General features: G+C 36.7%; 1 protein-coding gene across 1 annotated transcript in view; it reads right to left on the bottom strand.

Annotated features, from left to right (window-relative positions):
• Positions 1 to 25,225, bottom strand: part of LOC121368398 (nucleoporin 88-like) — a 38,185-nt gene that overhangs the window by 3,842 nt on the left and 9,118 nt on the right. Inside the window, exons 6-13 of the mRNA XM_041493102.1 lie at positions 22,562 to 22,733; positions 12,965 to 13,063; positions 11,929 to 12,010; positions 8,620 to 8,733; positions 5,130 to 5,276; positions 3,903 to 4,025; positions 1,997 to 2,143; positions 347 to 473 (exon numbers count right to left, since the gene is read on the bottom strand). Coding sequence (XP_041349036.1) covers positions 347 to 473; positions 1,997 to 2,143; positions 3,903 to 4,025; positions 5,130 to 5,276; positions 8,620 to 8,733; positions 11,929 to 12,010; positions 12,965 to 13,063; positions 22,562 to 22,733 — 1,011 coding nt within the window. The remainder of the gene's footprint in view (positions 1 to 346; positions 474 to 1,996; positions 2,144 to 3,902; positions 4,026 to 5,129; positions 5,277 to 8,619; positions 8,734 to 11,928; positions 12,011 to 12,964; positions 13,064 to 22,561; positions 22,734 to 25,225) is intronic.

Below are 25,225 nucleotides of genomic sequence, written 5' to 3'. Positions count from 1 at the left end.
TTAATAGCTGCATATATATTTATACTGCAACCATTGTTTCTGTTGCCCGATTATGATGACTGATAAAGCAAAGTCATAAATGTATCGTAGCAGGATATGACTTTTGACGTCACATTCCAAAATCACTCATTTGACCTCAAGGTCATCGTACAGTGTAACTGAAATAACAGAAATAATAGCTTTTCCCCTTAATTTTTATGGTCTGCAGGATAAAGATAGTAACTAGTTAATGACATAGGATATCGGCTTTATCCTGTTCAGGCCAAATTAGAAATTTCCCAATTTTACGTCATTAACTAGTTATTCTCTACATATAATGACTAAAGTTTTAATTTATATGCATCACCTGCTCCAGACTCCTTTGGTAGGTTTCAAGATTTGCTTTGATCAGCTTCAGCTCTCGCTGCATGGTTTTCTCAGCATCGGACAACATGGGAATCCGTGACTGAATCTTGCGTGTAACAGATTCCAACCTGATAAGACATTAAATTTAGTAATTATCCTTACTGATTAAAGAAAAAACACACACACACACACACACACACGCGCACATGCACACACACACACACACATAATACACACAATACACACACCACACATACACACAGAATGCAAGGAAAATTAATTCAAAATTCTTGAATGAAACCCCAACACATCAAGGGCGGACCCAGGAAACATTTTAGAGGTGGGACAAAGGACAAAAGGGCACATGGAGCAACTCTCTGAAAAGGGCACTTCAATGAAAATTGTAAATAAATAGTTTAAAAGGGGGCCCCTCCCTTGGATCTGCCCTTTACATTGGGGAATTGTAAGCAAGGAGAATGAGAGATTAGGAGACTATCACAACATAGATGCCATGCCACTACACAGGCTATTCCTACCAAATATACAGTAGGCAGTGTTTGTGCCAGAAAGAAACTTTTGGGTATGGTGCTATGGAACTGCATGCAACCACAGTTAATAGGGTGTATGGTAGGCTTCCCCCAGAAAGAAATAGGTTAAAATTAGGGTTAGGGTTAAGAAAATCATACAGTAATGATAAGAGTTATTAATTTTGTCAAAAAGGGTTAACTTAAACAAAAAATCTGCAAAATAATTTGGGTATGGCAGAAACCCTGGCAGGGGACCTTTTATATGCACACTGTCACAGACAGAATAGTTAAAAGTTTCTTTTGTTTAACGACACCATTAGAGCACATTGATTTATTAATCATTGACTATTGGATGTTAAACATTTGGTAACTTTGACATAGTCTTAGTGAGGAAACCCGCTACATTTTTCCATCAGTAGCAAGGGATCTTTTATATGCACCATCATACAGACAGGATAGCACATACCACAGCCTTTGAAATACCAGTTGTGGTGCACTGGCAGGAATGAGACCAAGTACACATCAAAAGTAAAGTCTGTTTTGTTTAACATCATTAGAGCACATTGATTTATTAATCATAGACTGTTGGATGTCAAACATTTGGTAATTTGACATAGTCACAGAGAGGAAACCTGCTACATTTTCCCATTAAATGCACCATCCCACCGACAGGATAGCACATACCACATACAGCCTTTGTTTTTACAGACATGGCGCACTGATTGGAACGAAAAATAGCCCAATGGACCTATTGATCGGGATCGATCCACTGGGCTAGATCCCCCCCCACCACACAGAATAGTACATATTACAGCCTTTAATACTCAAGTTTTGCAGCATTTTATTTTGTATTTTTGACATGCTTCTCAAAAACATCCAATGAGTAGATATAGGAATTTAAATGCTAATTTTTATGGACAAAACTAAAGTAAATGTACTTCGGCAAAAAACAACTTCAGAAATTAGCAACATTCCAAAATGTTTCATGAAAATATTCTAAATTTTTTAAAAGTAAAATGGTGGGATTTTTTTTTTTCTTTTTTTCTTTTTTTTTCTTTACTGGAATCACTTGTGGGATAATTACAATAAAAATGTAAAATTAAAAATACACTTTTGAAAAATACCTTTTCAGAATTTTCTCTTGTTCATCTCGGGCAGTTTCAATTTTTTCTGCGATTCCTTGTGCTTTGTCACGCAGAATGTTTCTAGATTCCTGCAGACTCTGTATATCACTGAGCTGTAGTTTTTTCTGTTCTTGCAAAATACGCACACTTAAAATAAAACACAAAATCATATTATTACCGAAAATACAGAATGAGAATATTTTATTAATTTTGACTCAAAGTAAAAAAAAAAATTTCAAACATCATTCACAGGCTACTAATGTGTCACCACCTTTTATTATTTAAATAGTTCTGAAATGTATAATATTATACATTTCAGATAGTAGAAATATAATAATCATAAATTTGTACATTTCCGACAGTAGAAATACAGTAATCATAATGCCTAGTAGCACAAGTAACAAATTTAGTACGAAATACAGATCCGGTAATTTATAGACAAATTAAAGTTTATTATTCTAAATACATGTATTCCAAAACACAACTGACCAAAGTTTATGAGATGTAATATTTTTGTTTAACTGCATGTTATCGAGACCAAAAGAAAAGCAATACTTTTTTCATGACAACTCGGCACATTTTAAACTACAGCTATTTGGTGCTTACCATTTGATTATTTTGATTCTTAGCTGAAAGAAACCACTGATTAATCAATCATTAGCTATTATACTGGATGTCAAACATTTGGTAATTCTAACTCGTAGTCATCAGAGGAAACCCGCTACCCATTTTCTAATGCAGCAAGGCATCTTTTATATGTACTTTCCAACAGACAGGAAAACACATACCACAGCCTTTGACCAGCTGAAAGAGATAGATGCTGCTGGCACATAAGCTACTCCTACCATAAGTGTAACAAGGGATCTCTTAAATGCACTTTTCCACATACAGAACAGCACGTACCACATGTACCACTTGTGAGGCTCAATACACTGTTTTGACAAAATACTTGTATCGGCTTTTATCTGTTCATATACCTTTTTCTTAGTTTTCTTTGTGCTAGGGTGTCCTTTAACATTCATTCATTTTAGTTCATTAGATGGCACTGAGAGAAAAATCAAGTCTATCAACGGCAGTTGATCAAATGACCCATCGATCGCACCTCAAGCAAAGTTAAAGTTTATTTTTGTTTAACGACACCACTAGAGCACATTAATTTATTAATCATCTGGGGCCCAATTCACAAAGGTCTCTTAGGCTCTGCTAGACAACAAAGCATCCTCTTTGCAAGTCTTGTAGCACTACACTGCGAAGTTGTGCGAGTTTAGTGAATTAGCCCCCAGCTATTGGATTTGGATAAAGTAAAGTTTGTTTTATTTAACGACGCCACTAGAGCACATTGATTTTTTATCTTATCATCGGCTATTGGACGTCAAACATATGGTCATTCTGACACTGTTTTTAGAGGAAACCCGCTGTCGCCACATAGGCTACTCTTTTTATGACAGGCAGCAAGGGATCTTTTATTTGTGCTTCCCACAGGCAGGATAGCACAAACCATGGCCTTTGTTGAACCAGTTATGGATCACTGGTCGGTGCAAGTGGTTTACACCTACCCACTGAGCCTTGCGGAGCACTCACTCAGGGTTTGGAGTCGGGGTCTGGATTAGAAATCCCATGCCTCGACTGGGATCCAAACCCAGTACCTACCAACCTGTAGACCGATGGCCTAACCACAACGCCATCGAGGCCAGTTGGATTTGGATGTAAAACATTTGGTAATTTCGAAATAAAGTCTTAGAGAGGAAAACCTGCTACATTTTTCCATTAGTAGCATTGGGTCTTTTATATACACCATACCACAGACAAGATAGCATATGATCAACCAGCGAGCTAAGGATGCATCCTGATCTGTAACAGGTCTGTGAAGAAACCTACACGATATTTCTTATAAACAAGCTATTACCGTGTTTCTATTTCAAGGTGCGCCAGACTCTGTTTCTGGATGTATTCTTCTCGGAACACCTGTGTGGCTCGACTCAGCAGCTGAAAACATTCCTGCTGACTCAATTCAGACTTTTTACCAGACCTTTAAACAAAGTGAAGAACAACTTTAATAACAGGATCTTTTATCAAGGATAACTTGCCTTTAAAACATTTAAATTAAGTTTCAAAAGCTCCTTATGAAAAATCAGATATTATTTCTTTTGAAATTCAATACTTTTTACCATTATTTAAAAAAAAAGAAAAAAAGAATAAGAACATTTAAAAAATTGGAATTAATAGTGAAAAACAGATATTTTATGTTATTGCTAAAATGTCTTAGCTTGTTGTCTCCCTTACTTAACCAACCAAATAATAAAAAATATTTTCATTGTTAATTGTAGTACAGACAAAAAACAAATGTTTTTTTTCTAGTAGGTTTGTATTATTTTGCAACAAAAAATTTGTAAAATGCAGATAAAATTTTAACATTTCCAAGACATTTTAGCATGAGTTGTAAAGCATTGGATGAAATGAGAAAAAGGTAAGGGGGGGTGGGGTTGTGAATATATTTTCTAGGGGAGCACGACTTGGGACACATCTCGCCACGGTCCCTCCACCCCCTGCAACCTTTTCACTCACTCCTTTAACAAATGACACTAAATAAGTATTAAATGCTGACTATATTACTATTAGATCACATAACTGACGCAAATGGCTTCCTACATGTTAAGGAGTGAAGTGTGTATTATTCTATTAAGATTTTAATTAATCTTTTAGGTATTAAATAATGACTGTTCCAGAATTTATCACAGAGGGGTGGAGGGTGGATGAGGGAGGCCAAGAAGCAATCTTTTTGTATCTTTTTTAATTATACCAAATAAAATTTCATTTCAACTACATCTATACTCAGCACAAAATTAAGTAGCAGTCTCATTAAAAATAGTCAAACTTGCTATTGTGGCCACCTATATTAAGCAACCATCTGTGCTAAGAGGACCCATTTTATCCTCCCTTGAAATCCTCTAATATTAATCTATTATAAACTGACCTGTATGAAGCAACCACCTGTCTTAAAAGGCAGCTTTTTAAGATTCCTTTTGGTGGCTGCTTAACACAGGTTTGACTGTCTATTCAATGCCACCCCTTCTACCCCCCCCCCCCCCCCCCCCCATCGATGAGACTGATATTCTGGAACACCTCCACTTACTTAAGTAATGGGTTTGAAGAGTTCCTCTGCAGAATTCGCTCGATGTGATTATGGAATGGTTCTCTGTACAGCTGCCGAAGAGGAGACTCCACAGAGCTGCCTGGTGAATCAGAGAACAGGACTGCACTCGGACTGTGGTGCTTAATTCTGCAAGAGAATTATTGTAATAAACACGAATCAAGACAATGAACTTCTGGTGATCTGTTAATAATGTTTAATTCTCAAGAAAGCATGCTACAATTACTCAGGAATGATACCCATTTGAAAATAAAAGCTGAAAGATCTAAAAGAAAAAAAAAAAAAAAAAATTGATTTTTAAATAAATTTAATTTTTCAGCATTTCAAGGTAAATTTAGTCCTCTTTGCAAAAATTATTTTATGCTAAATTGGTTTTTTCTTTAAAATCAGATATAAAGCTAATGAAAGGACATCTCTGTTATATGCACTGCTGCTTTAAGTCTGATATCCAAAATTCAACTCTTTTTTTTTAAAGTCTACAGACTGACTTTAAAGTATTTCTGAATTATAACAAGAGTACCAGTGAGGTACATGATACACCCGTCAGGAGTTTGATGGAAAACCATAGATATTAACGAATATGTTACGGGTATGATTCGATTCTAATTATGACCTAGTAATTGTATGTGACACACCACCATCCCAGGTTCTTCCTCTATGCAGGGTTTCTGCCAGAGGGTAAAATGGGTATGGCACCATACCCAAAATGTTTTGCAGATTTTATTTTTTTCAGATAATATTTTGACCAAATTAATTACTCTTATCATTAATGTATGATTTTCTGAACCCTAACCCTAAACGTAACCCATTTTCTTTCTTGGGGAGGCCCTCCATATCCTCTGTTGACTGTGGCTGTGGTTGCATTCACTTCCATAGTGCCATACCCAAAATTTCTTTCTGGCAGAAACACAGCTATATAAGGCTTGCATCTGTATGCAAGATATGGTCCGGACAGGAAAAAGTTAACAGACATACAGATGTACGGACAATGCCATACCATTAATACGACTCATTATAGATGGGCATATAAAAACAAAATAATAAAAGTGGAAAATTTAACATATGAACTGACTGAGAGATATTCGAGTACTAGTAGTTTGAATAAATACTTCTTTTAGCTTCTTATTACTTGGAAATTGAAAGTAGCAAGAAGGAAACTGGAAGTATATTTAACAAGTTTAACCAGTGTTTTCCAACCTCCTTTTCACCATCATCGGGGGAAAAAAAGGAGAAACAACAAATACCATCCAATCAACCCCAGTGTTTTCGAGATTAACGGTATCCCGATATCCCGGGATACCAGAATTTAATTTTGGATACCAGACTTCAAGAACCCAGTATCCCACTGGGATGCCATATAATACTAAATTCTCAGGTGGGATACCAGATTTTGAAATGTTAGTATCCATTTGGGATACTGGCCAAGAAATGTAATCTTGAACACTGAACCCAAGTAGTTTATCCCCTCAATTAAAAAAAATGGCCCTGAGCTGGTAGAATGACCCTGAGTTAGGATAAGATTGATACACTAACTTCAGCAGAAAGTTTACAGTTTGTTTTTGTTTAACGTGTCACTAGAGCATATTGATTTATTGATCATCAGGCTGTTGCATGTCAAACATTTGGTAATTTTGAAATATAGTCTTAGAGAGGAAACCTACTACATTTTTCCATTAGTAGCAAGGGATCTTTTCTATGCACTATTCCACAGACAGGATAAAACATACCATGGTCGTGATGCGCCTGCTGGAATGAGAATTAGCCTAATAGGCCCCTAATAGGGATCGAGCCCAGACCGACCGCACATCAAGCGAACCACTGGGGTATGTTTGGATAAACTGGTAAACCAACATCAGCAGAATGGCGACAAACTCAGATTGAGATCAGCCTCCTTTCTACTGACCCACACATCCCCCCCCCCCCCCCCCCCCCCAGTTTACTCAATACTAAATTTTTAAAATATTCCCTAGTTGGTAGTACTGCAATGGCCACACAAATCAGATTAAATCTGTATTAAACTAACCTCATAGGAAAGTTGATAACTCCCTGACATTGGTCAGTCTTCTCCTGCCTACCCACCTACAGAGTTTACCCTACACTAAATTAAATTATTCCCTATGTGGTAGTACTAGAGTGGTTAGCCAGGGCTTCTAAATTATGGTAGTCCCACACCCATGGCTAGTGATATTCAATGTTGGGCTAGTAAATAACTACTATTGCCATGCCCGACGGCTAGTGAAAACAAGTTGTCAAATGCTGCATTTAAGTCTATTTTGTAAATATGAATATGCTGCCCCCACTATTTGTGTTTTTAATCTCTTTGGGTAACATATCCAGTTATTACTATTAGTAAAACTGTATTAAGTAAAGTAGGGCTAATGAATTTTTAACCATGGCTAGTAAATTTTTAAAATCACTGATCCCATGGCTAGTGGATTTTGTAAACATTCTAGTAGCCCTGTGTTAGCAAACACTGTATTAAACACAATATTAAACTAACCTCAAGGGAAGGGCAACAAACTCCATGACACTGGTCAGAGCAAGCAGTGTTTGTTTTAGACTGAGATCAGTCTCCTACCTGCCAACCCCACATTATATTTTCATAAATATTCCCTAGTTAGTAGTACTACAACGGCTAGGAAACATTACACTGACCTCAGAGGAAGTGCGACAAACTCCATGTCACTGGTCAGAGCAAGCAATGTTTGCTTTAGACCAGGTCTCCTACCTGCCAACCCCACATTAAATTTTTATAAATATTCCCTAGTTAGTAGTACTACAACGGCTAGGAAACATTACACTGACCTCAAGGGAAGGGCGACAAACTCCATGTCGCTGGTCAGAGCAAGCAGTGTTTGTTTTAGACTGAGATCAGTCTCCTACCTGCCAAACCCACATTAAATTTTTAAATAAGTTATAGTTACCCTAGTTAGTAGTACTACAACAGTGTTTGTTTTAGCTAGGAAACATTATTCCTAGTTAGTAGTACTGACCTCATTACACTGACCTCAAGGGAAGGGCGACAAACTCCATGTCGCTGGTCAGAGCAAGCAGTGTTTGTTTTAGACTGAGATCAGTCTCCTACCTGCCAAACCCACATTAAATTTTTATAAATATTCCCTAGTTAGTAGTACTACAACGGCTAGGAAACATTACACTGACCTCAAGGGAAGGGTGACAAACTCCATGTCGCTGGTCAGAGCAAGCAGTGTTTGTTTTAGACTGAGATCAGTCTCCTACCTGCCAAACCCACATTAAATTTTTATAAATATTCCCTAGTTAGTAGTACTACAACGGCTAGGAAACATTACACTGACCTCAAGGGAAGGGCGACAAACTCCATGTCGCTGGTCAGAGCAAGCAGTGTTTGTTTTAGACTGAGATCAGTCTCCTACCTGCCAAACCCACATTAAATTTTTATAAATATTCCCTAGTTAGTAGTACTACAACGGCTAGGAAACATTACACTGACCTCAAGGGAAGGGCGACAAACTCCATGTCGCTGGTCAGAGCAAGCAGTGTTTGTTTCAGACTGAGCTCAGTGGGATCATTGACAATATCCATTCCCAGGATAGGAGCTGGAGGACTGCAGAAAAAAAAGCAAACAACGGCTAGGAAACATTACACTGACCTCAAGGGAAGGGCGACAAATGAGTGGGATCATTGAATGATCCCAGTGAGGAGAATGAGTGAGAGAAAAAAGTGAATGAGTGAGAGAATGAGTGAATGAATGAATGAATGAATGAATGAATGAGAGAAAATGTTTTATTTAACTACGCACTCAACACATTTTTATTTACGGTTATATGGCATCGGACATATGGTTAAGGACCACACAGATATTGTGAGAGGAAACCCGCTGTTGTCACTTCATGGACTACTCTTTTTGATTAGCAGCAAGGGATTTTTTATATGCACCATCCCACAGACAGGATAGTACATACCACGGCCTTTGTTACACCAGTTGTGGAGCACTGGCTGGAACGAGAAATAGCCCAATGGGTCCACCAAAGGGGATCGATCCTAGACCGACCACACATCGAGTGAATGCTTTACCACCCCTAAAATGAATGAATGAATGAATGAATGAATGAATGAATGAGTGAAAGAATGAATGAGGGTTGGTCAATGAATGACTGAATAAAATAAATAAGTGATTGGATGGTTGGCTAAATGAATGAATGAATGAATGAATGAATGAACGAATGGATGGATGGATGGATGGATGGATGGATGGATGGATGGATGGATGGATGGATGGATGGATGAATAAAATATAAATGAACATGAACATGAATTTCAGAATTAAAATATCTTGCTTACTATAAACTAGTTTGGTGTACAAACAAAACAAACAGCAAACCTCCCACACATATACACACACGCACACACATACACACACATATAAACTAATTGTTTTTTAATTCATGATTAATCTCAACAACAACAAAATTGAAAATTTAAATATAAAATTACAGTATTTAAAATGTTCTGTTTTTTTAAAATTACATGCAGCAAGAGGATTTGGCACAACTGTTTCACACTTCTCTGATCTAAGACATACTTAGTGAGAAATGGAGCCAAATGCCAAATTATTGTAGTTGCCAAACTAATGTAGACCTCAATGCCAATTAACTTAAACTGTTACACCTATATCTTGCCAAATTCAGCAAGAAAAAAATAACCCTTAAAACTAGCACTGTGATTAAACAAAAAATCTACATACAATAAACCAAAGATAAAACATTAGCATTCATATAATAACACATTTCATACAGTATGCTTAGAGACAATGCATTTAAAACTAAATAAGTAACTTAGTAATATACCAGTATACTGAGAGGCATAAATAATGCAATGGGTATTTCGCTGATATTTTCTTACAGAAATATTATGTCATCAGTATTAGGAATGCAGACAAATAACATACTGGTAACAACTGTAACTGAAAGAAGATATTGTTAAAATCAGGATTTTTTTTTAATAAAATGTGGTTTTAAACAAAAAAAATACAACAGGTTTTTTGGCTATAAAACTTCAATTTTTAACGTTACTTACCATAGCATATTAAAAAAAGACAGAAAACACACAAAAATTGTTGCTTTTATAAGGAAACGAGAGCAGGTAATGCACATGCAAAATGATTTTCATATGCAATGCTGTGTTGTTGCAATAAACACACAAGTTATGCTTTTTGCTGAAAACTCATTTTATTATTTTAAAAAATCTGATTTGAACAAAATCCTCTTTCACTTAGTTATTACCAATGTGTCATTTGTCCGCATACTCAAAATATATGATTTAACATTTCTATAAGATATTATTCAGTGAAATACCCATTGCGTTATTTATGCCTCTCAGTATAGTAATATATTTATATTAAATGCTACATTAAATCAACGATGACAAAGAATGTTAAGAAATGCAATGGTTGCAAGTTGAGTGTAACATTGTGAAAGAGACTGATTTACACATTTAACTGTCAAGGCAGGCACTAACCTTGCAGACAGTGGTTTTGTACACACAAGAAATGCAATGGTTGCAAGTTGAGTGTAACATTGTGAAAGAGACTGATTTACACATTTAACTGTCAAGGCAGGCACTAACCTTGCAGACAGTGGTTTTGTACACACAAGAAATGCAATGGTTGCAAGTTGAGTGTAACATTGTGAAAGAGACTGATTTACACATTTAACTGTCAAGGCAGGCACTAACCTTGCAGACAGTGGTTTGCAAGTTGAGTGTAACATTGTGAAAGAGACTGATTTACACATTTAACTGTCAAGGCAGGCACTAACCTTGCAGACAGTGGTTTTGTACACACAAGAAATGCAATGGTTGCAAGTTGAGTGTAACATTGTGAAAGAGACTGATTTACACATTTAACTGTCAAGGCAGGCACTAACCTTGCAGACAGTGGTTTTGTACACACAAGAAATGCAATGGCTGCAAGTTGAGTGTAACATTGTGAAAGAGACTGATTTACACATGTAACTGTCAAGGCAGCACTAACCTTGCAGACAGTGGTTTGCAAGTTGAGTGTAACATTGTGAAAGAGACTGATTTACACATGTAACTGTCAAGGCAGGCACTAACCTTGCAGACAGTGGTTTGCAAGTTGAGTGTAACATTGTGAAAGAGACTGATTTACACATTTAACTGTCAAGGCAGGCACTAACCTTGCAGACAGTGGTTTGCAAGTTGAGTGTAACATTGTGAAAGAGACTGATTTACACATGTAACTGTCAAGGCAGCACTAACCTTGCAGACAGTGGTTTTGTACACACAAGAAATGCAATGGTTGCAAGTTGAGTGTAACATTGTGAAAGAGACTGATTTACACATGTAACTGTCAAGGCAGCACTAACCTTGCAGACAGTGGTTTGCAAGTTGAGTGTAACATTGTGAAAGAGACTGATTTACACATGTAACTGTCAAGGCAGGCACTAACCTTGCAGACAGTGGTTTGCAAGTTGAGTGTAACATTGTGAAAGAGACTGATTTACACATGTAACTGTCAAGGCAGGCACTAACCTTGCAGACAGTGGTTTGCAAGTTGAGTGTAACATTGTGAAAGAGACTGATTTACACATTTAACTGTCAAGGCAGGCACTAACCTTGCAGACAGTGGTTTGCAAGTTGAGTGTAACATTGTGAAAGAGACTGATTTACACATTTAACTGTCAAGGCAGCACTAACCTTGCAGACAGTGGTTTGCAAGTTGAGTGTAACATTGTGAAAGAGACTGATTTACACATTTAACTGTCAAGGCAGCACTAACCTTGCAGACAGTGGTTTTGTACACACAAGGTGTTCAACAACACACTCCTCATTTTCAGGCAGTCCAGCACACCCACCATCAACTGAAACCAAAAGGTCAACATTATTTAACATTATTAAACATTATTAAATATAAAATTTAAGCTCCAGTAGTACTAGAAACATTTCTAATTTAAAAAAAAAACATATCTATATTTATATTTACTTACAATTCAAGCATGCTGTCCTGGTCACACATCTCAATACCTATCCCAAATTTTCAGCCCTAGCAAAAGTTCCATTTCTTCCCCCCCCCCCCCCCCCCACTCCACACCCAACAAAATAAACACACATCCTTTTTTTCTTTCTTGTTATCTAAAACACTATCTTACCTAAACATGTTTGAAATATAAATACAGATAAACACATTTGGAATGACTCTTGACCGAAAATATTAAAAACTGAAATATATAAAAAAAATATTTGTGGCTACACAGCCACAATTCAACTTCATATGAAAATTCAATAGGTATTGGAATACGATGTCCGCTGTAACTGGCTGAATGAAGTACTTTTTAGGACAAATCAAACATGAAAGAAAGAAAGAAAGAAATGTTGATTTAACGATGAACTCCACACATTTTATTTACCGTTATATGGCGTCAGACACATGGTTAAGGACAACACCGATTTTGAGAGGAAACCCGCTGTCGCCACTACATGGGCTACTCTTTCCGATTAGCAGCAAGGGATCTTTTATTTGCGCTTCCCACAGGCAGGATAGCACAAACCATGGTCTTTGTTGAACCAGTTATGGATCACTGGTCGGTACAAGTGGTTTACACCTACCCATTGAGCCTTGCGGAGCACTCACTCAGGGTTTGGAGTTGGTATCTGGATTAAAAATCCCATGCCTCGACTGGGACCCAGTACCTACCAGCCTGTAGACCGATGGCCTAACCACGACGCCGGTCAAATCAAAAATGAATTTTTTCAGGCAAGCTTTAGTTGGGAAATTTAGTAGAACATGAGAACGTGCCTTTAAACAGAAGACTTACCATCAGATATAAACTTGTGGATACTCTGTATCCATGGCAACACAACACTGTGAACTCCTGCTCCATGGCAGCAGTGATAGCGTTCACAATTCACAGGATCTGTAAACAAAACAAAACAAAAAGATTGAAACATTTAAAAAAAAATTTTTTTTTAGAAATGTTTTAAAGGTTGGGTGATGCTGGTGTTTTTTTTGTTGCTTTATAGATATTTATTCCATGACATGCCACTCGTATAACAATGTCATATACCTATACCTGTATTTATGTGTATCAACAAATATAAATTCATAATACAAAGATAAACATTGTCAAAAAACCCGTCATAATTTATACAAGTACGTAACAACAATTATAGATTTAGCTGCTCAGTCGGTTGAGTGCTCGCTTGAGGTGCTTGCGTCACAGGATCAAACCACCTCGGCGGATCTATTCAACTGATTGGATTTGTTCTCATTCCAAACAGTGCACCACAACTGGTCAAAGGCCGTAGTATGGGCTTTCCTGTCTGTGGGAAAGTGCATATAAAAGATCCCTTTCTGCATTAGGAAAAATGTAGCAGGTGTCCTCCATTGACTAAGTGTCAGAATTACTAATTTTTTTACATCCAATAGCTGATGATTAATAAATCAGTGTGCTCTAGTTAAACAAAAGAAACAAAAAATTATAGACATTCATGGAGGATGCACAAAGAACAAATGGAGATAAAAAACAAAACAAACATTTTAGGCATTAAAATAAGCAATGTGTTTGGTAACCCATGTACAGGTTACCACAGAATACACATACAGTAACCATGTTACCATAGGATACAACACACTTATTATGTTTATACATGTATTGTTAGGTTACGACACATTTTTATTATATTTATAACATTTAGTGAAATATCTTAAAATATCAGTGAAATAAGTGTTATCAGTCACTCAGTGACAATAACACATTTTAGAGTAAAAATTTCACCATTTCACTCTAAAATGGGTTACTGCCATTGTAGAAAGTGTTATCTTCAATGTAAGAAAGCCGGAACAAGTTTGCTGCTGGCATTTTAAAAATAAAGGTAAATTGCCAAAAGTTATATAATAAATAGAATTTTTTGTTTTGTTGTCAAATATGATTTATATCTCACCTCGTGAAGTTTGCAATCATATCACAGACAAACTAATATTTTGTTATTTATTCATACCACTATTCTCATTGTACTGATACTGTACATGTATGTGTATCTAAATAACACTCAGTTAATCAAAAATGTAAGTGGTGTAATTTTAGTTTAATAAGATTCTGTGCAGAATGAAGTGCCATTTTCGATTTTCTTGAAACATGGTAACCTGCTGGTAAGGCAAACGACCGTTCTTGACTTATTTTGATCCCCGCATTTCCAAATTACATGTACCAGTGTCTCATTTTATTATAATTTCTTTACAAAATCCCTCATACAATCACTGTGCAGATGCACTATGAAGTAATGAATGATGGCACTATTATTAACTATTTCCTTTGAAATAAATTCACATTATAGGTAGTACTAAACCAAATAACTTCCGGCTGGGTCAAAGTTCGAGGTGCACCCAACTTTTGATAGAGAAGTGAACACTACAAGTCCTGTGATTGGTTATAAATGTGAGTGTGTTGGTTGTAAAAAATAATAGTTTCATCTGGGTAAAAAAAATGTGCAATTTTATTTCATCTAGTATCAATGTGTCAAGTAGCCTTGTGCTTGAAACATGTATGGGGTACCTGTAAAAAAAAGTACTCGAATTTTGTGCGAAACTAAGGTAGTCATAGACGCTACCCGTTATCTCAGAAACGAGCAGCTTGACCCCCATTTTTTTCTGATTCACTTTAAGTGTAAGGGGTGGTAGTATTTATATCCGTGGCGTTTATGTCGGTTGATACGTTGCAGGTAGGAGTTTTAGCCACATATGTTACTATTGTCGTCTATGGGATTTGATTTGGTAGTATACTAGTATACACCCTATAGCACAGATCCTAGTTTCAGCCTGTAAAAATGGATGGACACTAAATTTAGTTAATCTACAAACCTGTATAACTCATTTGGATATGGTTATAACAGAGAGAAGCTAAAGTCTGTTATGTTTAAACAGGGAAATGCCATTAAAAATAACTAGAGCTTGTCTCGTTAACCATTACTTCTTAGACGAAAGTGCGATTTTAAAAACTAGGGTATGTCGCTTTAACATAAAAAACCCATCAAACAAAGTCTGTGATATTTAAACAGGGAAATACCATTAAAAATATCTACAGCTTGTCTCATTAACCATTACTTCTTAGATGAACGTGTGTTTTTAAAAACTAGGGTATGTCACTTTAACATAAAAAACCCCAACAAAGTCTGTGATATTTAAACAGGGAAATACCATTAAAAATAACTACAGCTTGTCTCATTAACCATTACTTCTTAGATGAACGTGTGTTTTTAACAACTAGGGTATGTCACTTTAACATAAAAAACCCCAACAAAGTCTGTGATATTTAAACAGGGAAATACCATTAAAAATAACTACAGCTTGTCTCATTAACCATTACTTCTTAGATGAACGTGTGATTTTAAAAACTAGGGTATGTCACTTTAACATAAAAAACCCCAACAAAGTCTGTGATATTTAAACAGGGAAATACCATTAAAAATAACTACAGCTTGTCTCATTAACCATTACTTCTTAGATGAACGTGTGTTTTTAAAAACTAGGGTATGTCACTTTAACATAAAAAACTACATATTTTGTATGTGTGTGGTGTTCCATTTTACTTGTCATCATAATTCAAAACGGAAAAATAAAGCTCAAGTACAGTGCATGTTCATTATGTCACAAGATTATGCAAATGACATGTGTCATATTAAGGATGATGATTATGCCTTTAGGTAATGAAAGTACTTTGCATCTGCCACAGCAGACACCTTGAGAACTCCACAAAGTACATTACTGTATGACCTGCTATTAAGGACACCTGGTTATAACAACCAGGGGCCTAATTCACAAAGGTCTCTTAGGCTCTGCTAGACAACAAAGCATCCTCTTTGCAAGTCTTTTAGCATTGCACTGCGAGATCGCAAAGTTGTGAAAGTTTAGCGAATTAGGCCCCTGATCTATAGAGGGCACCAAGCACAGTGGACGCTGTATACACAGAGTGTCGGTTTAGACAGATTTTACCTAAGCTATTTTCACAAAACTGGTCTCTGTGATCATGCTGGTTTACGCCCAAATCCGAGTCTGGGTCGGACAAGTGTCTGGTGTATTACGATGCCTCTGTCTGTAACTGTTATGTATTACGATGCCTCTGTCTGTAACTGTTATGTGTTATCAATATTATCCTATAACTTATGCATGATATCCACATCCTAAACCCATAAGATAATTTAGTATATTAACTCGTGTAATAATGCTATTCAAATTTAAAGGTACATGTGTATATGCAAATTTGCAAGGTCTCTAGGTAATAATGTGTTACTGTCAATGGGTCATTTGTGTACATGCCATCAAGACCTGCATGTATACCTGAGTGTAACATTTTCTTAAGATTTAGTTAAAATGAGTGACGTCAAACTAATCTGTGCTAATCATAATGATGTTATATTACCGATGGAGGTAACTTTAGTATTGGAATTTACTAAATATTGAATGAAAACGTTATTTTAGAAGTGTTATAGGACAAATACAATTCACTACTCATTTTTTTTTTAATATGTAAAATACCAACCATGTCTAGTTAACGTAGACTGGTTGATATTTTTCATTTTAAAAAAAACTTGTGATGATTCCTCTATATATTAACAGAGTTCATGTTTTTAGATAATATATATTTTCTTCTATAAATACTAACAATAATTATAAGAATTTCACACTGATTAATATATATATATATATGTATATATTAATATATAACTTTTCTGTTGTTTATTTAAAAAACAAAAAATTAAAATGTAAGGTTTAAACATTTTGTGGCTGCTAGTTTGCAAATTTGGTCAAATTTGCCAATTTATTTAAATCTGGCAAAAAAAATTTATGTAATAATTGATATTTTGTTTCAAATAACTGAGTATCTAAGAAATTTGGAAGTTTAATAGATAATTATAATTTGGCAAAATTATTTGCTGACCTAAAACTAGGACAGTTATTGTTTGGCAGTGTAAAAATATTCATCTGCTGTCATAGAGGGTTGGGACGTAGCTCAGTGGCAAAGCACTCGCTTTATGTGCAGTCGGTCTAGGATCGATCCCCGTTCGTGGGCCCATTAGGCTGCTTCTCATCCCAGCCAGTGTACCACGACTGGTATATCAAAGGCCATGGTATGTGCTAACCTGTCTATGTGATGGTGCACATAAAAGATCCCTTGCTATTGATGGAAAAATGTAGTGGGTTTTGTCTCTAAGTCCATATGTCTGAATTATCAAATGTTTGACATCCAACAGCCGATGATTAATAAATCAGTGTGCTCTAGTGGTGTCATTAAACAAAACAAACTTCGGTTGTCATATCAAATTCCTCTTTTACAATTGACAGGCCTTCGGATTTCACGGTAACAATTGTTTCCGGGACCATGTTGGTAAAATCATGGAACCGAAATTTCGTTTCCCATGATTATTATATCAAGTATAACTATTTATCATAAATAATATAAACAGTTTCTGATGAGTTCCAATGATCACAAGGCATGGAACCGAATTTTTTTTTAAAATGAAGTTTGAAATCCTATTGCCTGAAATGATATATATATATATATATATATATATATATAAATTCAAAATAGGGGGGGGGGGGGGGTAGCTCACTCGGTAGAGTGCTCACCTGAAATCACTGGGTGAAAGGATCGAACCTATTCTCCGAATGGGTTTTTCCCATCCCAAAGAGTGCTCCATGACTGGTACAAATGTATATCAAAGGCTTTGGTATGCTCTGTCCTACCTGTGGGAATGTGTATAGATCCTTTGTTGCAGGCTTCCTCTAAGACTATGACAAAATTATAAAACGTTCGACATCCAATAGCCAATGATTAATAAATCAATGTGCTCTAGTGGTACCATTAAACAAAACAAAACTACCAAGGTGTAATTAAAAAAACATTCCTTTCATTTGATCTGTATATAAGACAGACATCAGAGGTGTGTTAAATAATCATTAAAGGCAGGATTTGATAGGTACAAAAATTACTAAATCAATCATTTTTAAAAAGCTCATATGGCATTCACACAAACATGTCAGTGTGTCTTGATGTTTGTTGTGCAATTTAATTTTTGAAATTAGATTAGGTCCAAAATATTATGGAGACTTCGACTTCTCAATACTGCCAAAAACCTAAGCCAATTTTTGGCAAAAAAAAGAGCATCATTTCATTAGGCAGATTAAAGCCTGCCCTTAAACATGTCAGTACATACCATGGCTTTTGATGTACCAGCCATGGAGCATCATAAGTTGAGAAAGAACCCCTCCCCCCCAAAAAAAAACCCACCGAGTCCACAGAGGATGATTGATCCCATGACCCATCGCACATGATGCGAGCACTCTACCACTGAGCTACAACCCGGCTCCTAGAATAGCAACAATTGCGCTGCATCCGTCAACAACATGATATATGCCCCCCTGCCAATACCGAGAACAACATGGAGTTCACCTGACAACTTTACTGTGAGCATGATGACACCATGCCAGCACGCCCAGCCTTTTACGGCTTTCAAAAATCACCGATGAACTGTCTGTCCAATCCGAGAAAAACTACCACATCAACAATTCTAATTTATTGCATAACAGTTGACCACGAATGGAGAGAGGTCGCATCAAAAGGTGATTCAGAGAGAGAGCTCTGAGAATGCTCGTGAGTATTTCTGTGTTGTGTCTTTGTCGGCAGTGACGATTTGTGTTATGTCTTTGTCATCTGTGACGATTTAAGTGCCATCACACTGTTCTGTGAGACGTGTTAAGTAGCTTCGGCTAGGCGGTAACTCGTCGTAACATACATATTGCTCAGACTTTCTCCTAAACAATAAAATAGTTTTCAAACAGTGGATTTAGATAACGGAAACAAATGTCAAAGGAATGCTGTTAGCTGTCATCTATGATTAAGTTTTCCTTTTCTGTAACAACACCAATTGAATAAATTTATTTTTGCAGAAAAAAAAGGAAAGACGAGACATGTACCAAAAAACTTTTATTTTCATTTAAAAAAAAAAAAAAAAAAAAAAAAATTCACATAATATACCAGTAGACTTATGTTGAAGTGAAATAAGAAAAAAACTTTAAAAATTTTTTATTGTCTCTTTCTTCATCAAACAAGAAATATTCAAAATAGCATATAGATCTATGACCTTTTTGCTAATGACAAAAAATATATTTTTTAAAGTAAATTCAAATTTAAAGGATTAGGTATCAAAAGTAAAAAAGTAAAGTTTGTTTTATTTAACGACGCCGCTAGAGCACATTGATTTTTTATCTTATCATCGGCTATTGGACGTCAAACATATGGTCATTCTGACACTGTTTTTAGAGGAAACCCGCTGTCGCCACATAGGCTACTCTTTTACAACAGGCAGCAAGGGATCTTTTATTTGCGCTTCCCACAGGCAGGATAGCACAAACCATGGCCTTTGTTGAACCAGTTATGGATCACTGGTCGGTGCAAGTGGTTTACACCTACCCAATGAGCCTTGCGGAGCACTCACTCAGGGTTTGGAGTCGGTATCTGGATTAAAAAGCCCATGCCTCGACTGGGATCCGAACCCAGTACCTACCAGCCTGTAGACCGATGGCCTGCCACGATGCCACCGAGGCCGGTAGGTATCAAAAGGGTAATTTTTGGCCCCCAAAATAAAGTCAATAGGTAATATGCAATTTTGTTGTTAGCTGCTGCAGGAAAAACTGTAAGAAGTGCTCATTAAATGATTTAAGATATGTGAAGACAATTTATCATTTCTTAATTAAAGAATGAAGAAAGAAATCAGCTCAAACATCACAATCAACACATAAAGTTAAGGTACATTTGCATATATATAACTGGAAAAAAACAACCCAGTACAACGTTTAATAGTTTCAGAATAGAAAAACAAAGTTTTTTTTAACATTGATTATTGGATGTCAAACATTTGATAATACTGATACTTTATTTTAGAGAAATCCCACTAAATCAGCAAGAAGGGATCTTTTATATGTACTTTCTGACAGACAGGACAGCACATACCACAGCATTTTATATACCAGTCAAGAGACACTGGTTGGGACAGGAAAAACAAGTATTCTGAGAGTACTGCTAAAACAATAAATATCCCCTACCGGGCACAACAATTTTCCATATCTCCTAAATTCAAAGGTGATACCTCTGTGAAAAGTGGGTAAATCACCATGAAAGTTAAATTTAATCAGTAACAGTACATAATAAAGCTATACACAAAATTTCATCTCTATATCTTTAGACATTGCAAAACAAGTCTGGAAAACAAATTTTCATATCTTCTAAAAATTCAATGGGTAATTTGCCATGAAAGTCAAACTTGATCTGTAACAAAATTTCAGGTCAATATCTCAAGGCATTTAAAAAAAAAAGACATCCGGGAAACTATATGTGGGACGGATGGACAGATGGACGGACAGATGGACAGGCAATCAGATTGAATAATAATCTCAATAAATGAATGTTTAATGACACCCTAGCACAAAAGTTCACATCGGCTATTGGGTGTCACAAAAGGCAAGCAAAAAGACAGACAGAAGGATGGAGAAGAAACCTACAGTCTCCTTCTGTTGGACCAGTAGGGGACTAAAAAAACAAACAGAGAAAGGGTCCACCGAGGTGATTCAATCCTATGACACAAGCACCTCAGGCAAGCAAGACTGATATATCAATATCGTAAGACCCAAAATGGGTTGTAGAACTATAGTACTGTCGGAAATAGAATAATAATGATTTTCGTCGATTATTTCTTACATATTGAACAGACAAGTAAATATTTTGTAAATATCTATTTAACGATAGTCTACCTAATTTAGCATTTAATTGTTTTAGCTCTCATTGATATACAAGGTGGTGTTTACTCTTGAAATTAAAAGACATGTCAGTAAACAGGTGATCTGTGCACTTTATTGGAACAGACTATAACAAACTATGGTCAACATGTGTCAATTTCATTGCTATTACAATATGTGATGGACTGTTTCTGATGACGGTTTACCCCTATTCCCCTCCAAAACAAAATATTTGTAGACATTTTCAAGTAACTTTTGAGCAAAACTGCCAAGAATCATTTTGAGTTTATGATCTATTATACCAGAATTAAAGGTGCTAGCTCAAAGTTGCATAATGACAGCTATTGCAAATCATGTTTTTATTAAATTTTGCTTTAACATTTAAAAACTACACCTTTAATTATATGCCCATAAATGATTATAGGAAATAATTTAATCTACTAGTAGAAAATACTTTTTTATTGGAGAATCTTTATCACAAACAGATGCTCACATGTAACTATGATGTAGCACCTTTAAGTGGTTGCAAGATTGTGTAAATTTCTATTGTACTTATATTGAATTTATATTCGCTAAATATGCTGATCATAATTAATAATTTATGCTGCAATTCAAAATAATCAGTTAACTTGCAATTTTAAATTAAAAGTTTGTTTAAAGGTAAATGAAATTGACACATATCATCAAAATGTGTTATAGTCTGTTCTAATAAAGGTCACAAATCTCCTGTTTACTGACCATCTTTATTTTAATCTCAAGAGTAAACACCACCATGTACATAAACGAGAGCCAAAACAAGTAAATGCTAAATTAGGTAGAGTATCATTAAATAGGTATTTACAAAATATTTACTTTTCAGTTTAATATGAAAGAAATAATTGACGAAAATCATTTTTATTCTATTTCCGACACTACTTTAGTACTGAGTTAATGGAGTTTATATCTATGGTCTGCTCATTCAATGTATGCATGATCTCAGCTAGCAATCTTTATTGAATATGAACTATTCAAGATGGCCACTATTATAGTAAGCTAAGCAAATGATAATACTTGGAATTCAAATGACCTCAGCACCCACAGATTTTACAAGAATAACTGAATCGATGTTATGTTACAAATATGTGGAGTCATAATCCAAGATGGTGGTCAAAATGGCCACTGTTATCAGTTACTTTATTTCTGCATTTAAGCTCTATATACTGATCATGCTTTATATTTGGAAGAAACAGAGAGACAGAGACAGAGGTGAGATAGAGAGTGAGAAATAGGGAGAATAATGGGACAGACAGAGAGAGAGAGAGAGAGAGAGAGAGAGAGAGAGAGAGAGAGAGAGAGAGAGAGAGAGAGAGAGAGAGAGAGAGAGAGAGAGAGAGAGAGAGAGAGAAACAGAGAGAGAGATAGAGAGAGAAAAACAGAGGCAGAGAGAACGAGAAGGAGAGAGTGCTGTCATGACCTATTCCTTCCAAGAAGCCAGAAGGAACTTTATATGCACTTTTCCATAGACAGGACAGTACCTACCCTTGATGGGGGAAATCCTGAATCCACCAAGTGTGAATAAATCCTGCAACTCAGACGAACATTTCACCCACCCACCCCAGGTTGTTAAAAGATCAAAAGGTTTTACCTTTCACAAGTCTGACAGGGCAGGTAAAATCGTTCCCGATGACTTCATCATTTTCTACTCTTGTTGTTGTTAGTGACAGCTCCAGCTCCACAGATTCCAGGACGAAGAGCGCGGGTTCTTCTATTTTCTGGAAGATGCTGCTGTCGAATGACCTCTGCCATGAACTGTCAGACTGAAACACAGAACAACGTTGTTAAAATAAGCCAGCAACCAGAGCATTCTATGGCTTATTGTGAGATCTGCATCTCACTTTATTACAGGTTGGAAGTCGAATGAAATGGTAGTGCTTGAACCTTAATTGGATATAAGTACGACGAAAATAAGTTGAAAGGAATGGAATCAAATATGATGGATGGCAAAGCATGGCACGGGATGAAATTGGATGGTATAGGATAGGATGGGACAGAATCAGATGATATGGGATAGAATGCAGTGGGAATGGGATGCAATGCGACTTTTGGAACAGGGATGAGATGGAATGGAATGGAATGGAATGGGAGAACGGGAACGGAAACGGAAACGGGAAGGGGAACGGGAATGGGAATGGGAACGGGAACAGGAATGGGATGTAATTGTATGAGATGGGATGTAATTGTATGAGATGGAATGTGAATGGGAATGAGAATGGGATGCAATTGTATGAGATGGGATGAAATGGGAATGGGACTGAGAATGGCAATGGGAATGGGAATGGGAATGGGAATGGGATGTAATTGTATGAGATGGGAATGGGAATGGGAATGGGAATGGGAACGGGAACGGGAACGGGAACGGGAACGGGAACGGGAACGGGAACGGGAACGAGATGTAATTGTATGAGATGCGATGAGGGATGGGATGGGATGGGATGGGATGGGATGGGATGGAATGGATGGAATGGAATGAAATGAGATTTTTGGAATAGGATGGTATCATGGAATGGAATGGAATGGAATGAAATGGAAATGAGATTTTTGGAATGGGATGTATCATGCAATGGTAATGGGATGCAATGGGATGGAATGAGATGCAATGTGATGGGATGGGATGGAATGGGATGGAATGGAATGGGATGGAATGGAAAAGGATGGGATGAAATTGGATGTGATGGGATGGGATGGGATATGTGATGGGATGGGATGGGATAGGTGGTGATGTGATGTGATGTGATGTGATGTGATGTGATGTGATGTGATGTGATGTGATGTGATGTGATGTGATGTGATGTGATGTGATGTGATGTGATGTGATGTGATGCGATGTGATGCGATGTGATGTGATATTGGAGGGGATGGAATGGTATGAAACTGGATGGAATGGGAAGGAATGATATGCAATGGAATGGAATGAAAATGGGATGGAATAGGAATGGGATGGCATGGAACAGGATGGAATGGGATGGAATGGGAAAGAAATTGGATGGAATAGAAAGGGATGGGATGCAATAGGGTGGAATGAGATGGAATAGGATGGAATAGCAGGGCTAGCTCTGACACTCGCCAAATTTGCCAATTGCGAATTTTAAAAACAATTGGCGAATTTTATTTTAATTTGCCAAATAAATTTCATGTAATAATTATTATTTTATTAGAAAATGACAGGGGTTTTGCCATTTTTAAAGTTTAAAATGTTGATTTGACGAAATTTTCTGATCAACCAGAGCTAGCCCTGAATAGGATGGGAAAGGATGATATGGGATGGGATGCAATGGGAATGGGATGGAATGGGATGGAATAGGATGGAATGGGAATGGGATACACTGTGATTTTTGGAATAGGATGGAATGAGAAGGAATGAAATGCGATGGGATGGAATGGGATAGAATTAGATGATATGGGATGCAATGCAATGCAATGCAATGGAAATGGGATGGAATAGGAAAGAAAGAAAGAAATGTTTTATTTAACGACGCACTCAACATATTGTATTTACGGTTATATGGTGTCAGACATATGGTTAAGGACCAAACAGATATTGAGAGAGGAAACCCGCTGTCACCACTTCATGGGCTACTCTTTTCGATTAGCAGCAAGGGATCTTTTATATGCACCATCCCAAAGACAGGGTAGTACGTATCACGACCTTTCATATCGCAGTCATAGTGCCCTGGCTGGAATGGCTAATGGCCAAATAGTCCAAATGGGATGGAATAGGATGAAATAGGATGGAATGTGATGGAATGTAATGGAATGTAATGGAATGTAATGGAATGTAATGGAATGTAAATGGGATGCAATGCAATTTTTGGAATAGAATGGAATGGGATGGGATGAGATGGGCAGGGATGGAATGGGAATGAGAATGGGAATGGGATGTAATGGTATGAGATGGGATGAGATGCAGTGAGATGGGATGGGAAGGGATGGAATGGAATGAAATGTGATTTTTGGAATAGGATGCATCATGGAATGGAATGGGATGAGAAAGAATGGGATAGAAATTGGATGGAATGGGATGCAATGGGGTGCAATGATAATGGGATGGGGTGAGATGGGATAAGATGCAGTGTGAATGGAATGGAATAGGATGGAATGCGATGGAATTGGATGTGATGTGAATGGGATGCAATGTGAATGGGATGAAATGGGATGAGATAGGATGAGATAGGATGAGATAGGATGAGATAAGATGGGATGGAAGGGGATGGAAATGGATGGAATGGGATGGGATGAATTGGTACAGGAT

This window comes from Gigantopelta aegis, chromosome 3 (assembly GCF_016097555.1).
Source record: "Gigantopelta aegis isolate Gae_Host chromosome 3, Gae_host_genome, whole genome shotgun sequence".
Classification (NCBI taxonomy): Eukaryota; Metazoa; Mollusca; class Gastropoda; order Neomphalida; family Peltospiridae; genus Gigantopelta; species Gigantopelta aegis.
Note: the sequence above shows the minus strand (reverse complement) of the source record. Positions and strands in the feature narration are given on the sequence as shown.